Source organism: Ursus arctos, unplaced genomic scaffold (genome assembly GCF_023065955.2).
Source record: "Ursus arctos isolate Adak ecotype North America unplaced genomic scaffold, UrsArc2.0 scaffold_34, whole genome shotgun sequence".
NCBI classification, from domain to species: domain Eukaryota; kingdom Metazoa; phylum Chordata; class Mammalia; order Carnivora; family Ursidae; genus Ursus; species Ursus arctos.
Window position 1 is genome coordinate 25,486,714 of NW_026623030.1, and position 17,671 is coordinate 25,504,384.

Below are 17,671 nucleotides of genomic sequence, written 5' to 3' on the forward strand. Positions count from 1 at the left end.
GGTGCTTCAGCATGTGGACTCTGGAGCCAGATTGCCTGAGTTCAAATCTTGGCTCCGCACAGATTTGCTGTGTGATTTTTGGCAAGGTACTTAACCTCTCTGGGCATCGGTTTCTCCTTTTCTTTTTTTTCTTCTCTTTTCTTCTATCTTATTAATTTGAGAGAGAGCCAGCACACAGAGGGAGGAGAAGCAGACTGCCCACTGAGCAGAGAACCTGGCATGGGGCTCCATTCCAGGACCCATGACCTGAGCTGAAGGCAGCCGCTTAACCGATTGAGCCCCCCAGGCGTGCCTTGGCATCGGGTTCTTATCTGTGAACGGGGATAACACCAGGAGTTACCTGCTCCCGCGGAGTTGTTATTAAGATTAAATGAGCTTGTATTTGTAAAGCACTTAGTGCTCGCCTTGTGACCTCAGCTAAGTAACGTTATCCACTGCCCAGAAATGACTAGTAACCAACCTCTTACCAGTTAATCCTATTTGCTTTCTCCCTCCCTCCCTCCCTCTCCCCCTTTCCTCTCTTTCCCTCTTTCTCTCTCTCTAAAACAAAGCTGTAAAGTTGCCACAGTCTTTGCCCCCTCTCCCTATCATGGCTCTCCCTCCCCTTTCAGGAGGCAGCCACGATCACGACTTGGCTGTGATTCCTTCCAGCTTTGCATACTTGGACATAAACGTATGTGCATCCGTGAACAATACTGACCGTCAGGAAACAACAGACAGTACCGTCTCTGGCAGTAGACGGCCAGAGCATGGCCCGAACGAATCTTCAATCCGTGGGTCAAAGCTCTATATTTAGGAGCAGCTGAGGGCTGGGGTCCCCAGCATAGGCAGGGTCAGTAGCTGGGCCGGATAATGCTTTGCTCTGTGGCTGTACACGTGTGTGTCGGGGCTGGGGGCCGTGCGTCCTGTGCGCCATGGGACACTCAGCAGCATCCCTGGCCTCTACCCACTAGAAACCAGGAGCATCGCTTTCCAGTTAAGACAACCAAAAATGTCTCCTGACATTGCCTAGCGCCCCCCCTGGGGGCAGAACCATTTGCGGTGTTGAATCTGTGTTGCAGAATAATTCCTTTATTCCAAATAAGCCAAGCATTTGGGATCAAGTACAGAACTCCATACTTTCCCTTTAGTTAATGCTGATTTCCTTCTTAAACTAAAATTCATGTCTTGGGTCGTATGTGCTCCTTTCTCAAAGGGGAGTTTTATATTTTGTTTCTGCTTTCATAAACAGATACTTGACTGTGTTAGAAAAGTGTGTGTTAGAAGTATTTCATTTACTGGTAGCCTCCTTTTGCAAACCTCTGGTTTTTATCCTTTAAAGCCTGTTGCCTTTCCCTTCTCTCTGACGTGCAGAGTGCCTTGTCTTATATCCTGGGTCCTAAACGACTCATTTTCCTTTTTAGCATTCTGATCAGTATCAGCGATGATGGGCAACAGACGGCAAGTAGTTTATGTGCCAGAGGCCTTTGTCACATGTTTGATTTGACCCTTCCAGCCTCATCTTGGAAGTGCCATAATTATGTCTATTCCGGGCCGAGAGAGGAGAAGCAGCTTGCCCCAGGTCACCCAGTTGGGGCATCGGGGGGTCCCAGCACACATCTGTCGACCTCCTCAGCCCCGCAGTGTGGAATCACCAGGCCGTTCTGCGTCTCCTCTGTCTAGATACCTCTCTACGCCCGCGTATGCTCTAGAACCCCAAGTGTGGGCAGGGAGCGTGTCTTCTTTTCCTTTCTTTCTTTTTAACCCCGAACGGACCTTTGTACAGTGCGGGGTCGACGCAAGCACCCGGCGCGTGCCCCTGTTCGGGGCTTGCGTCCTGGTGGCTCCCACGTGTGACCGAGCGCTCGGCCCCTGGCGCTGCCACCCAGCGTCCGTGTCGCAGGGCGGATGTCCCACTGTATTGCAGATGTACGACAACATCGCTCTGCTAAGGTTTCACGACGGGGAGAATGGAGAGAAGCTGGTGTCTGCCATGATCTCCGCAGAAGGAGAAGTCATGGAGTTCCGCAAGATCGTCCGGGCCGAGGGGCGCGTGGAGGACTGGATGACGGCGGTGTTGAACGAAATGCGGAGGACCAACCGGCTGATCACCAAGGAGGCTATTTTTAGATACTGTGAGGACAAAAGCAGGTAGGGTCGCGACTGGGAACACGTGTCACGTTATCATATGAAGAGTCATAATGGATGGATTCATATTAAGGGCTTGGAGTAGATCAAGTGACATTCCCAATGAAGTTTTCTTTCCTTGCAATCATTAAGTTGGCCCTGTGCATTGTCTGTCTTTAAAGGATCCCCTAGTTCAGGACTTCTCAAAGGGTGGTGACATCTGGACCAGCTGCTTTAGGGCCCAGGGGGAGCTTGTTAGAAATGCAAATGCCTGGGGCGCCTGGGTGGCACAGCGGTTAAGCGTCTGCCTTCGGCTCAGGGCGTGATCCCCGCGTTATGGGATCGAGCCCCCACATCAGGCTCCTCTGCTATGAGCCTGCTTCTTCCTCTCCCACTCCCCCTGCTTGTGTTCCCTCTCTCGCTGGCTGTCTCTCTCTCTGTCAAATAAATAAATAAAATCTTTAAAAAAAAAAAAAAGAAATGCAAATGCCTGGGCCTTCCCCCAAATCTCCCCCATCAGAAACTCGGGGGGTGGGGCCATCTGTGTATTTTATAAGCCCCCCCTGCCCCGGGGATTCTGAGCGAACCGGTGACCCAGCAGAATCCAGGTGTTCGGGAGCGTTAATCCGTGTATGGGTTAAGGAGTAAAGTCCTTTCTAAAATATTTAACGATTTCAATCACGCCTTGATTTTTGTGGCCCGAGAAGCGTCCAGGCGCCTCGCTAAGCTGAGCTGAGCCTGCTTCTCGCTGCGAGGAGGGCTGGCCTTAATGTGCGGTTGAGCGCAAAGTACACGAAGCATCTTTGGATAACGAGTTTTTTAGATTTAGGTGGGATTCCCGGGAATATATTCAGCGGGGCCTTTATGCACGCAGAAAACCCCCATTATGATTTTAAGAATGCTATCCCGTTAATTTTACACACTGAAGACATCTAGTTAAGTAACTTCCTAGAGAATAGCGTTATGCCTGTATGGTTATGATCCTTCTGTTTTTAGGTACTGTAAGAATGGGTTTATATCCTTATGTAATCAGGTACATACAGATCTGTTCAGGCGTGTGCTGGTAAACTGGATTTAGAGAGTTCGTCAATGCTCATGGTGTAAACACTCCCTCCACGGATCATTTCAAAGCTAAGTGGAATAACGGTCAGTGGTTTGAACAGCAGCCTGCAAAATTCTGGAATATTTGACAACGAGCTCTCGTGAACTGGTAGGAAGTGGCTCTAGCACGTTATCAGTTATATTTGCTGATTGAACGAATATTTATCGGACTCCTGCTCCGAGCTAATCACTGTGCTAGGTGCTCTTACAGAGCTGAACTGGACAGATCACCAGCTCCGGAAGTAGTGATCACTGAGTATTTTGAAGTCTCCTTAATGCTCGCAGATCAGATGGATTTTACACCGATGTTAGTCTCAGCTACATCATCACTACCACTTTGCCAGGGCGTTGCTGTGTGTCACAGGGTGTGGTTGGTGGGAGATGGAGTAAAGGACGGCACCCCAAAGTGTCTGCGCCCACCCCTCTCCTCCCCAAATGCCCCTCCGCCTCACACTGGAGCTGTTGTTTCTAACGACAGGGTCGAGTAGTTGAACATACTGGTTTGTTTGAACAGACATGTTTTGGCATCACTGAGAAGACAGGCTCAGGGGTATGCAGCCCCAGAAAGCAGTGTCCTGGGATTTGCCAAACACCGTCATGTTCCTCTTAGCTCTGCCCTGAGTTACTTTATTTTTTCTGGTCAAGTTTGCTTCTGCCCCCCCCCCCCCCCGATTTCTGACTTCCTAGGCCCTTCATCACCTTCGTTACCTCTCTCTAGTGTGTAGGGATCGTAACTACAAATACTATTGAGGTTTTAGAGGTGCCAGACAACTTTAAAACAAGATGGCAAAGCCCAATGTTTTCATTGTTTTAAATATTCTTTTAAATTTATTTTTCCATTCGTTGGATGTCATCATGGTAATGACTAGTAATTCACAGTCACTTTTCCTGGATTGGACCTTCTAGCTCTGGGTCCATTATTTTTAAAGGATGATTTAGAAAAAAAAAAAATTGCCCTAAATATATTTCAAGGCACTTACTAGTTTTGGAAATTAGTATCTCTGTAAGGGAGATCCAAGCAGCTAATAAACATATGAAAAGAGGAGAGCTGTTGTTAGTCATCGGGGATCCGCAAATTAGCATAGAATGAGATACTATTTTTCTGCCATTCAGATTGGCAAAAAATCAAAATAGTGATAATACCTAGTGCTGAAGAGTATGTGGTGAGAAGGGCAGTGCTAGGCATTGTCAGTGGGGTAAGGATAGCTACAACCTTTAAAAGTAATTTGACCATTTCTATTAAAACAAACTACCCAAAGAGTGCACTGTACTTTGGCCTGGTTGTTTTGCTTTTGGGATTCTGTTCTGTAAGCCTGGAAGCAGCTCTGACTCATCAGGTTAGACGTAGAACACGGTTGTCCACCTCAGCACTACTGATGTCTGGGGCCGGAGAATGCTCTGCTGTGGGAGACACCGGTGTCTCATAGGGTGGTTGGTACCATCTGCAGCCCCTGCCACCTGTCAGATGCCAGTAACACCCCACCCCCCCAAGTCGTGACAACGGAAAATGTCTCCAGACATCACCAGATGGTGTAGACGGATGTTTATTGCAGTCTTACTTGTGTTGGTGAAGGAACAGGAAGCACCCTGCCTAGACATCAGTAAGGTAATGTTTGAGTGCACTGCAGCACTCTCAAGCCCCGGAAAATCACGCAGCTTTTATAAAGATCGGGTGAGACTATATCTGCTGACCTGTAGGCTTGGCTCAGAATTCTGAAATGGGACAAGCGAGGTGCAGAGTACCCTGTATTGTCTGGTGCCATTTTTGGGGGAGCAGCTGCCACAGGCCGGCTCCCCATATGTGTGTATAACTTCGGACAGGTGTGCATGGGAGAGAAAAGAAGAGTGAGCAACCTGCAGGAGGCTATAACTAGGCAAAGGGGCGGGGTGGTCAGAGATGATTAAATTTTTTGTTGGAATTTAAAAATGTAGAAATTCTTATCATATGCCCATAATATTAAGTCCCTCTGCAAACCCGTCCAGGCGTATTTTAAAAGGGATCTAGCGTCTTTCTACTTCATCACCTCTAACTCTCTCGTGTGCACGTGGGGTTGGCCTGGTGTTTTCCTATCCAGCCGGAGGAGTTACGTCATTTACTTACCAGAGCCCTTACTCTGGCTCCCCCGTTCCAGACCAAAGAATTACATTCTTGTGGGGACTGTTATCCGGTGCCGGTCCCTGGGAAAAGGTCTCGAACAGGCGTGCTTCTTCCTTTAGAGTCGACTGGATGCTCCTGTACCAAGGGATGGTGGTGCTGGCCGCCTGCCAGGTGTGGTGGACCTGGGAGGTGGAGGATGTCTTCCACAAAGTACAGGAAGGGGAGAAGCAGGCCATGAAGGACTACGGCAAGAAAATGCACCAGCAGATCGATGAGTTGGTCACTCGGATCACCACGCCCTTGAGCAAGAACGACAGAAAGAAATACAACACGGTCCTCATCATCGACGTGCATGCCAGAGATATAGTCGATTCTTTCATAAGAGGCAGGTAGGGACCTCCGGGGGCCCCGGCGTGTCACAGTGCGTCCTCCACCAGGCTTGGCCCTGCTGTTTCTCCGGCCTCCTCTCCCTCCTCTCCCTTTCCAGCATTCTCGAGGCCCGGGAGTTTGAGTGGGAAAGTCAGCTGCGGTTCTACTGGGACCGGGAGCCGGACGAGCTGAACATCCGTCAGTGCACAGGCACCTTCAGCTATGGCTACGAGTACATGGGTCTGAACGGGAGGCTGGTCATCACGCCGCTCACCGACCGGATTTACCTGACCCTCACGCAGGTGATTGGCCACCTGCACCGCGCCGTAGGCAGCTGCCTGTAGTTATGGGTTGTTCTCGAAGCGTGATTGGGGCGACTGCAGACACCGTTCTGGGTTGACCCGTGTCCGTCCCTCCCAATTCATGTCCACTCGGAACCTCACAATGTGACCTTTGGAAATAGGGTCTTGGTCGATTTAATTAGGGAAGGATTGGGAACCTCCTGGATGAGGGCCCTAAATCCGATGACTGGTGTCCTTGTGAGAAGAGAAGAGGACACAGACATTTCCTCTTAAGATGTTAGAGGCAGGGATTGGAGTGAGGTGGCCACAAGCCAAGGAAAGCTTGCAGCCGCCAGAGCAAAGAACCCCAGAAGCTTTGGAGGGAGTGTGGCTCTGCCAACACCTCGATTTCAGACTCCTGGACTTTCGTGCTGGGAACAAATACATTTCTGTTGTTTTAAGCCCCCCCACATGGTGGTAATTTGCGAGAGCAGCCCCCCGAAACCAGTGCGATAGCAAAGGACATCACTGTTCAAAATCTATAAACAAGTTTGAACTTGGAACGTGACCTTCTAGCCACCTTTTGGGGTTGGGCTGTTGCCGGTTCAGGCAGCCCCTAAAACCACCCTCAGGTTTAATAATTTGCAGAAAGGGCTCACAGAACTCAGAAAAGCCATTGCAGTCCTAGTTGTGGTTTATTATAGCAAAAGGATACAGATCGAAACCGCAGTGGGAGATGGCCGGGGCCGGGGGCTGGGAGAGACCAGGCTGGGAGCTGCACTTCCCTGTCGCGGTGTCGTTGTGCAGACAGCATTCTGTCCTGCAGCAAGTCCGTGTGGCCGCGGGCGTACTGCCACCCAGGGAAGCTCGCCAGGGATGTGTGGTGTCTAAGCTTTCAACTGGGGACTGGTCTTGAAGAGATGACTGACTGCTTGTCTGGCTGACTGTGGTTTCCAGCCCCTCCAGAAGTCAAGCTGATACCGTGTGGCCCAAAGTCACAGTTCTCAGGACACTCCACAGGCTTTGAGGTCAAATCCTAGAATTTGGAGACAAAGGGCCAGCCCTTTCCTTGGGGAGGACTAATCCTTCCCGGCACAGATGTACGTGTGTGCACGGGCCTCAACTCTGGGCACTATGGGGGCCTCGTCCTCAGGGTAGGCGCTCGTTCCCGCATGTCACTTAGTCCTTGGTACATTGGTCCCTACATCGTGACGTGGGAGCGGCCAGTAGAGGTCAATGGAAAAACACAGAAATGTGAAACACAGGGACTATCAGGAAAGGTGAGCGTGAATGTGTCCATTGGCACACGTATGTTGCACATATGTTGTCGCAGTGCTTTGGGAAATGGCACCCGTTTCCCCGTGTGAAGCAGACAACAGAGGTTTTGCGTTTGGCTCATCGACAGGCACTGTCCATGTATCTGGGAGGGGCCCCTGCTGGCCCGGCAGGTACTGGCAAGACCGAGACCACCAAGGATCTGGCCAAAGCCCTGGGCTTGCTCTGTGTTGTGACCAACTGCGGGGAAGGCATGGACTACAAGGTATGGGGAGAGCTGCGCGCGGGACGTGGGAGGAAGGCATTGCACCCCACACCCTTCCATGAAAAGCCATGGAGGCAGCTGGAAGACTAGAGCAGAAAAAATCTTTCGCCCTCAGTCTCAGAACATACACGTGTCTGCTTTGATAGCACGGGGAGCAAACGTCGGCCACGGGAACCCCGCAGAGCCGCTGGTGCAGAGGTAGAGTGAGGCGAGGGCCGCGGCCCCAGGGGGCGCCACTCTCCAGCTGTGGTTTAGTCGTTACCGCTCTGGGGAAATGGACCCGGTGCTGCTAGATTTTCCAGTATTTCAAGAGAAGCCAGAACTCTGGAGTTTTCCATGAAAATCCTTAATTTGTAAAGTCCCGTGAATGGGAGAGCTGGCCCATGAGGGTCCTGGAAGTCTTGCCGGAAAGATCCATCAGTGGGGCGGCTGGCCGGCTGGCTCTCTGCCAGCCCAATGTGCACTGCTCTGATTTAGGTTATCTATCTGTAAAGGTATCGCATGCGATCTGAAAGATAAAAATTGCCTGTGTGCTTTTTTTTTTTCTTTTTCTCCCCCCCCCCCCCCCCCTTTCACACTAGGCCATCGGGAAGATTTTCTCTGGCCTCGCCCAGTGTGGGGCTTGGGGCTGCTTTGACGAGTTTAATCGAATCGACGCGTCTGTACTGTCAGTCATCTCCTCTCAGATTCAGACGATCCGAAACGCTCTGATCCATCAGCTCACCACGTTCCAGGTGTGTGTGAGTGTGCGGCCGCCGCGGTCACGTTCTCCAGGCTGCACGCCGGGTGGCTTTCGAAACATCAGATGAGAATTCGACAGATTTTCACTTTCAAATTGAGATGGTTGGGTTTCCCCCAAATTAGCAGCGTCTTTGAGAATTAGGGAATGCACTGTTCTGGAAAGTGGCCCGGATTGTGCTGTAGAAGTAGTGGTATGGACGGTAAGGCAGTGTTCTCCTGTAAGTGATGGGCGGGGCCCCCGTCAACGGAAAATATTCTTGGTCACTTGCCAAGTTTGAGGGAAAAAAAGCAGGCTTTAAGTTTAATGGTCCATTCGATCAAAATGTCTTTCAATAGACATTATCACAGAAACACAAAATTTTGCCCTCCTACCTCGTCAAGTTAGGGGATTAAAACGAGCAGGATTTTTAAGGTTGTTATCAAAACGAAAAGGCAGATTTGAAAATTTTTGAGCATTCCCCGACCTCTGGCACCCAAGGATGTATGTGTAGACCAGAGTTAGTAAGTCTCTACTAAGTTACAGCTGATGAGGCTGCATCAGAGTTTGGAGAAACACGATCTTAGGACATAATTTAGATAGCCCGGAGGTGGGTTCTCTGACGAAAGGGTCCCCCTGGGATGCTAACATGCTCCGCTGCTCCCCCTATGACCCTGTGACCCCGTGTGCCCTGCGTTCTGTCAACCCCATGCCACTCACCCTGCAGACACACCAGGCTCTGTCACACCACACGTGTCCCTGTGTGCCTGAAATCGTCCTTCCTTTGTGCCTGAGAACTATATATCCTCCAAGGCCCTACAGAGCCTCGTGGAGAAGTTCAGAGCACAGGTTTGGCTTGGGCTGGTGAGGATTCCCTTGCAGGTACCTCCTGGCCCTGGTGTCCTCCTGCTTTGCTCCCAGACCTCAGTGCAGCTCACTGTCAAGAGATATGTAAACTCAATCCTGTTAAACATTTTCAGGATTCCCATGAAGGCTTTGGATGTATTTTCTTTTAATTGGCTCTTCCGAAATATTTTAGGGCTGAGCTTACTGCTCCTGAGGGAGGGAAATTTTTTTTTTTTTTAAGAATGAGTTTATTTAATTAGTTTCCCAGATAATTTTTTAAAAGATTTTATTTATTTATTTGACACAGAGAGCACAAGCAAGGGGAGCAGCAGAGGGAGAGGGAGAGGGAGTAGGCTCTCTGCTGAGCGGGGAGCCTGATGCGGGACTCGATCCCAGGACCCCGGGATCATGACCTGAGCCGAAGGCAGACGCTTCACCAACTGAGCCACCCAGGTGCCCCTGAAGGAGGGAAATTTAACCTGTAATGCATTCAGGTTTCCAGAAGCTGTGTTTTTAAGAGCAGGCCAGTCCATCGTCTCCAGAAGGCAGTCGGGGCCCCACATGTATATCAGGGAGTGGGTGAGGGTGGTCTCCGTGTGGGCTTGGGATACAGGATAGTGGCCTCCTTCCTCGGGGAGCCGTAGCTACCTGCTGGGCGGCCCTCTTGTCACCGAGGCAGTGTGTGCCTCGTAAAAATACAGTTTTCTATCTTTGTCTATCTCGTGGACCAGTGAAAGAAAGAAAATAGTGAAATCTTAGAGACAAAAGTTGAGACAGGTGACACTGGACCATAGGCTAAAGAAACTCAGAATATAGGGGCGTCTGGGTGGCTCAGTAGGTTAGACCACTGCTTTCGGCTCAGGTCATGATCCTAGGGTCCTGGGATCGAGCCCTGCCTTGGGCTCCCTGCTCAGCGGGGAGTCTGCTTCTCCCTCTGCCCCTCCCCACCGCTCACGTGCGTGCTCTCTCTCTCTCAAATAAAATATCTTAAAAAAAAAAACCTCAAAATATAGAGATTTCTGTAGTTTGTTGGTCCCTGAGGCATGTGGAGGAACAGAGGCTGGTTTCTGGAAGGATGCTGGGGTGGGTTTCTGTGCAGGCGGCGGGACGGGGGTGGAGTTGGAATGGGGGTTGAGACAAGCAGCATGAGTGATAATCCACTTTGCGCGGAGCTGCGGGCTGGGTGCTGAGCACAGAGCGATCACCTCATGCAGGCGCCACAACCTTGCAGAAAAGGAAACAGACTCAGGTTAGGGAACCTGTTGGGGCTGACACAGCACCTCTCATCACCCCCAGGCTGCACTCGTCCCAGCATCAGCCCCTTCTCGCGTGTGCAGACCCTGGATTCAGATCAGAGTCGGGTCATGGGGTGGGAGAGCAAGGCTTGCTGCCTAGAACACTCGGTCATAAGCGTGAGGACTCCACGTTTAATGCCGGGAAACGGAGTCAAAGTGTGGCCTCCGCCTTAGACCCATGAAGACAGGCAGCCCCATGACTCTCCCAGCCCCCTTGGTGGGGGGCCTGCTGGCCTCGTAACCCCCTTTATTTCCCGTCCTCCTCCAGTTTGAAGGGCAGGAGATCTCCCTGGACTCGAGAATGGGCATCTTCATCACCATGAACCCAGGCTACGCGGGCCGCACGGAGCTGCCCGAGTCGGTGAAGGCCCTCTTCAGGCCCGTGGTGGTGATCGTGCCCGACCTGCAGCAGATCTGCGAGATCATGCTCTTCTCGGAGGGCTTCCTCTGGGCCAAGGTGAGGCCTCGTTAGTGCCCCGCCCGGCCATCCCAGATCTCTGCCCTGGCTCCGCTCTCCTCTCCGACGGGCATTTGGCAGTTTGCATTGTGTGTGGCTTAAAATTTTTTTTGCTTTGTCTGTCTCTTCCTCCTTCCTCTTTTTAAAATTGTAAATCTCATTTCTGAGTAATTTAACTCACAAGAAGTGGCAACAATAGTATAGAGTTCCTCGTGCCCCTCCCCCAGCTTCCCCCAGTGATGACATCTTACACCCCCCCCCCCAAGGCAGGTTGTCAGAATGACGAGGGCACAGTGCTATTAGCCCAGGTACAAGCTTTATCTGGATTCCATCGGGTTTCTTTCATTCATTCATTCATTCATTCATTCATTCATATTCTCTCTCTCTTTCTCTCATGGAGAGTTCTAGAACATTCTGTCGCATGTGTGGTGTAACCAGAGCCACAGTCAGGATAGAGAACTGGGCCATCACCACAAAGAAAGTCCTCCCTGTCATCCCCTGGTAGCACACCCTCCACCCGGCCCTCACTCCTGGCAACCACCTGCCATTCTCTGTTGTGACAGTCGGTCACATGGAATCATACGTATATAACCCTCTTTGATGGGCTTCTTTCACTTAGCCTCATACCGTGAGAATATGTGGCTTTGAAACACACACACACCCTATCTCCTTTATCACCTTTTAAAATATGTATAAAAAAGTATGCACCTGTATTTTCCCAGGAGGTTCTGAAAAATGTACAAAATAGGGAATACTTTCAACACAGGGTTGTGAGGTTTCTTTTCTGTAATTTTTTTTTTTAAAAGGCTCTTCCTGCTCGCATGTTGTCCAGATTTTGAACAGGAGTATTGGGATTTCGGTTCTTAGTCCCCACACCCTCCCTAGGGAGCAGCAGGCTTTGAGTCCTCGTAATAGCCTACACCAGCGGCTACATCAGTCATCTATGAGTGGCTGACTCATCTTGAAAAACGAGTTACAGGAGTTTTTTTTTTTTTTTTTTGAAAGATTTTATTTATTTATTTATTAGCAAGAGAGAGCAAGCGCACGTGCAAGCATGAGTTGTGAGGGAAGTGCAGAGGGAGAGATTCTCTGCTGAGCAGGGAACCTGACGTGGGCCTTGATCCTTGGACCCTGATGTCATGACCTGAGCTGAAGGCAGACGCTTCACCGACTGAGCCACCCAGGCGCCCCCAGGAGAAGATTTAATAATATGTTCAGGTCCAAATAAACAGAAAACACATCTTCAGAGCATGATTGCTAGAGTTGGACGGGTTCTATTCTTTAAGCCAGTGAAGATCTTCCTCAGCTTTCAAAGACAGTCCTCAGAGTTTGGTAAGACTGACCTTCTTTGAAATTAGTTCCTCATTTGTCATCGTTGAAAACGAAGGCCCCATGCTGGTGTTGCTCTTGGAGGCAAGGTCGGCTTGCTCATAGAGTGGTTCCGTCTGAACACTGTGTCCACTTTCTTTGTAGAATGATGTCTTGCTGCTTTCAGGTCATTTTCTTTCTTTGCTTTTCATTGTCTTTGATCACAAAAGACCCTGGCCAAAAAGATGACCGTCCTTTATAAGCTGGCCCGGGAGCAACTCTCCAAGCAACATCACTATGATTTTGGACTGAGAGCCCTGAAGTCCGTGTTGGTAATGGCCGGAGAGCTGAAGAGAGGCTCTCCTGATCTTAGAGAGGTAGGGAACCGTGCACGCAGGCGTCTTCCGGGGCTTCGTCGGGTTCACGTGCACCAAACAAACGCTGGGATGAGATGATGGGCTGCAGTATGGCCCCCATTGGAAAGTTTTAGTCTTCGCTGTTACTTCATTTGGTTGCTGACCTTAATTAGGTCGCTTATTTATTATTATTATTATTATTATTATTATTATTATTATTACTATTATATATTTTTTTCTAATTTGACTAATGACCATAGATCAAGTTGAAGGTCTTCACAGCACCAAAGTTTCTGATGCCTCAGTGGTAATAGTCAGTCCATCATTGCAGGATGGTGAGATGGAGGGGTGGGGATAAACCTCATTCTCAAGAAGACATGAGCATAAGTTTTGGGTTTTTCCTGCTTTGCAATAAAAGGACAGGACTTACTCCAAAGCAGACTCTTCAGCCAGGGCTGCTCTGTGGGCAGAGATGCCCACGTTTCTCTAGAGACTGTACTTGCAATGCTGTATGTCTTATATTTTATATGAAATTTCATTGTATATTTCATAAGAGGATTTCCAGACTAGTCCCTGGGTCCTGTGGAAATATCTTTGAAGATGTCTGTTCCGTCCCGTCCAGGATGTGGTGCTGATGAGGGCCCTTCGAGACATGAATCTGCCCAAGTTCGTATTTGAGGACGTCCCTCTTTTCCTTGGTTTGATTTCCGACCTGTTTCCCGGACTAGACTGCCCGCGCGTCCGCTACCCTGATTTTAACGACGCTGTGGAGCAGGTGCTGGCGGAGAACGGCTACATCGTCTTACCTGTCCAGGTACGGTGGTGTGCAAATGAGCCCACAGGCTTCGTGTGGGCCCCTTCCTTGAAAAAAATTAAATGTGGTAAAACACACCTAACATTTACCATCTTAACCATTTTTCCCTGCCTTTTTTTTTTTTTATTGCGGTAAAGTACACATAACAGATATTTCCATCTTACCCATTTTTTGGACAGCTTAGCGGTGTTATGTTCATATTGCTGTGAGACAGATCCCAGAGCTTTTCCATCTTGCAAAACTGACACTCTGTCCCCATTAACCAACAACTCCCCATCCCGCTCCCCAGCTCCTGGCACCCACCTGACAACCCCCCTTCTGCTTTCTGTCTCTATGAATCTGACTCCTCTGGGGACCTCATGTAAGTGGCATCTTGCAGCATTTGTCCTTTTGTGCCTGGCTTACTTCGCTCAGCGTGTTTTCGTGGCTCAGCCATGCTGGGGCCGGTGTCCGGATCACCTTTTAAGGCCGAGTCCTATCCCACGCTGTGTGCATACCACCCTGCAGTTGTTTGGGGTATAATGTGATAACGGAGCTATTTTGTTTTGGGGTCCCACCATCTCATGTTCTCGCCCCACCCCACCTTTTCCTTTTTCCAGAGTCGCACTTATAAGAACAATTAAATTAGATGTTACTGATAGGCTTTTGATGGTCCGAGGTCTGTAGGGTTGTGGATGTTGTCAGTACGTCGTCAGTTATTGCCAGAGTGTTCTCCTGAGGATATAAATGCCTAAGGCTGCAGGACCAGAGTGGCTGCCTCTGGCCGGGCTGTCTTGGGACATCAGGCTCCCCGGAGGCCTCGGGCTGGGGCAGCAGGCACCAGTCACAGGTGAGCAAGCTCTCTGCACCGTTCTTGACCGTGGCGTTTGCCTCTGGAGGTGGTGGTTTAGGAAGGGAACGTAAAATGGTGCAGCAGCTGTGGAAAAATAGTCTGGCATTGCCCCAAGACGTTAATCACAGAGTTAGCATATGCCCCGGAATTCCACTCCCATGTACCTGCCCAGGGAAAACGAGAACATATGTCCATGCAGGAACTTGTTCACAAGTGTTTGTAGCACCATTCTTCGTAAGAGCCCAAACATAGAAACAATGCAAATGTTCATCCACGGATGAATAACCTGGGTGTGATCTAGCCACACAACGGAATAGTATTCGGCCACAAAGAAGAAGTCAGTCCTGACCCACGCCACAGGGTGGATGAACCCCGAGAACATGTGAAGGAGAGTAGCCAGACACAAAGGCCTGCGTATACTGTGTGGGTCCACTTACGTCATTCCATTTATGGATGGAGAATGGGCAGGTCCGCGGAGACATGACTGGGGGCGGGGCTGGGAAGAGAGACACGGGAATGCGAGTCTTGGGGGCGGGGAACGGGTGATGAAAATGTTCTGAAACTGAACGTGGCAACGCTGCACATATGAATCCCACTGAACTGCACACCTCAAATGGGTGAATTGGATGGTATGTGAATTATAGATCAACAAAGCTGTTTAAAAAAAAAAAACCGATGTGTTTACCCCAGCTGCCAATGTTTGCCCCACAGGTGGATAAAGTGGTCCAGATGTTCGAGACCATGTTAACCCGCCACACAACCATGGTGGTGGGGCCTACCGGAGGGGGCAAGTCCGTGGTCATTAACACTCTGTGTCAGGCCCAGACCAAGTGAGTATGACCCTGATGGGAGGCCTGGTTGCCAGGGTGGTTTCCTGGTCAGGTTGGTGGTGGTATTACCTAGTCCTACTTTGCTTTCTCAATTCCTGGGGGGTTAAATTTGTCTTAAAACACTGCTTTTTTTTTTTTTAAGATTTTATTTATTTATTTATTTAGAGTGAGTTGGGGGAGGGGCAGAAGGAGAGGGAGAGACAGAAACTCAAGCAGACTCATGGTGAGTGTGAACCCTGACATGGGACTTGATCTCACAACCTGAGATCATGACCTGGGCTGAAATCAAGTCAGATGGTTACCCAACTGAGCCACCCACGTGCCCCAAGCACTGCATTTTTTTTTTAAATTATGAATGCAAAAAGTTCATTCATGTTTGCAACTACCTAGAGCTACCACAAAGAAGATGTTTTCAATCCAGGGTGTAATCCTGTTAGAGTTAGAAAGGAACACAAAACATTTTTAATACATTAGACACATGGCCACCAATTATTTTCATGACCCAATCATCCTCAGAGTCGCACACAATACAAAGAGAGGGAAGGGGGGAACCCATCACACAGGGTCACTATTCAGTCCTGAATACTGAAATCTGAACACATCGGTGTCCTAAACACCATGTTAGACTCCGAGCTTCTCTACTTGTGCCATTGCTGATTTGCTATTTTAGAAGGCAAACAGCGACCCTTTTGTGCATCAGACTGTGACTAGGTTTATCTGTGAGAGGGGTGATTCACAAACAGCCTTATAAGGACATTTTGAAAATTAAATTGTATCTCTGGTGTTCAGGTTGCTCCTTCAGAGTCAGGACGCTGCGCACTGTGCCGCACTGCTGTGCTGTCAGAGTGGCTGAAAACAGTGTCGTCCCTCCAAAGGTCTTGTTATCCCCAGCCCAGCGGGAGTGCTGCTGCTCCCAGGGAAGGGGACCTCGCACTCCTAATATGGAATATTCTGAAGACCTGTAGTGAATTGTGGAGCCTATCCTTATGCTGAGATGGGTTTTCTGACTTCTCACTTTTCTCTTAAGCAAGAACTAGGTTCCAGAAAGACTTCACTGTCTGCTCGTATTCCAGCAAAAATCTGAACCAAGCCTTATCATCTTTGTGACTGTAACATTTCTAGATAGTCTGTAAAAGCGACTGAGAAAGTGACTGTCAGCTTTTTCTTATTTCTTCCTATGTTTCTTATGAGAAAACCAGAGGACAGTGGCTTACTGATTTTAAATGGGTTGTGCCATAGTGATAATGCCTTTTATTCTTTTTTAATAAAGATTTTATTTATTTATTCATGAAAGAGACGGAAGCAGAGGGAGAAGCAGGCTCCCCGCTGAGCAGGGAGCCTGATGCGGGGCTCGATCCCAGGACCCTGAGATCATGACCTGAGCCAAAGCAGATGCTTAACCAACTGAGCCACCCAGGCACCCCTGCCTTTTATTCTTTAATTAGTTCATTGTTAGGTGATTGATAGAGCCATCATATACACGTGTGTATATGCGTGCCACCATTTTTTTTATTTACTTATTTAATTATGAGCTACTGTTTGTGTGAAGTCTGGTTTTCTGTAGATGAATTAATCCCATAGTGTTACGGGAATTTACAGGCATTAGGGTGGCAAATGCTCTGTCTACACAATTTATAAAGTCAGCAACACAGAGCAGATATTCTGTAAATATGCGGGATTGAAGATTAGTAGTCCAAGGGTGTGTTACATTGTCCTGGATGACTGTTATCTCCTATACACTAATTATGAAATATTTATGTAAATTGTCATAGGCATGAATATGTAACTTAGCTTCTCAATGCCCTCAAAAGGCAAAGCTGTGTTTTCAGTTCAGACCTCACTTGTGCTGGGGCCACATTTTCAGTGAAACATGGTTCCCTTGCATTTAGTGTAAGCCATTAATAGTAAGTGGGAAGCCTAGGGGAGGGTTTGCATGGGTTGAGTTGGGTTGTATTTTATTTTATTTTATTTTATTTTATTTTATTTTTCGATTAGCCAACATATACTACATCATTAGTTTCAGATGTGTGGATTGCATTTTAAATTCTGGATTGGGGGTAATCAGAAGGGGGAATGAACCACGAGAGACTATGGACTCTGGGAAACAAACTGAGGGCTTCAGAGGGGAGGGGGTGGTGGAATGGGATAGGCTGGTGGTGGGTATTAAGGAGGGCACGTATTGCATGGTGCACTGGGTGTTATACACAAGTAATGAATCATGGAACTTTACGTCAAAAACTAGGGATGTACTATATGGTGACTAACATAATATAATAAAAAATTATTATAAAAAAAATAAATTCTGGATTGGGTCCTAAACATCAAATGCCCACATAGGTGGCCCAGAACGTTTTCCTGCTGTGTTTAGGCCACCTGGACCACAGCTGAAGCCTCTCCTTTGATTTAGGCTTGGGCTGCTGACAAAGTTATACGTCCTGAATCCCAAAGCCGTGAGTGTCATAGAGCTGTACGGCATCCTGGACCCCACTACCCGAGACTGGACAGACGGGGTGCTGTCAAACATCTTCAGGGAGATCAACAGACCAACGGATAAGAAGGAGCGGAAGTGAGTACCTTAGTGATTAGGAGAGAGCCTGGGTTAGTTCATGTTAATTATCTGGATGTTATGGATAAAAAAGACAAGGTACGGTATTGTAGTTTCATGCGTGGATGCCCACAGACTTAGATGTCAAGGGCCCTGTTCACAAAGCGCCAGGTGG

General features: G+C 48.9%; 1 protein-coding gene across 1 annotated transcript in view; it reads left to right on the forward strand.

Annotated features, from left to right (window-relative positions):
• Positions 1–17,671, forward strand: part of DNAH10 (dynein axonemal heavy chain 10) — a 125,212-nt gene that overhangs the window by 52,783 nt on the left and 54,758 nt on the right. Inside the window, exons 31-40 of the mRNA XM_048221355.2 lie at positions 1,907–2,130; positions 5,425–5,694; positions 5,793–5,976; positions 7,361–7,495; positions 8,077–8,229; positions 10,623–10,811; positions 12,350–12,496; positions 13,098–13,289; positions 14,833–14,951; positions 17,359–17,517. Of these exons, the coding sequence (XP_048077312.1) occupies positions 1,907–2,130; positions 5,425–5,694; positions 5,793–5,976; positions 7,361–7,495; positions 8,077–8,229; positions 10,623–10,811; positions 12,350–12,496; positions 13,098–13,289; positions 14,833–14,951; positions 17,359–17,517 (1,772 nt within the window). The remainder of the gene's footprint in view (positions 1–1,906; positions 2,131–5,424; positions 5,695–5,792; positions 5,977–7,360; positions 7,496–8,076; positions 8,230–10,622; positions 10,812–12,349; positions 12,497–13,097; positions 13,290–14,832; positions 14,952–17,358; positions 17,518–17,671) is intronic.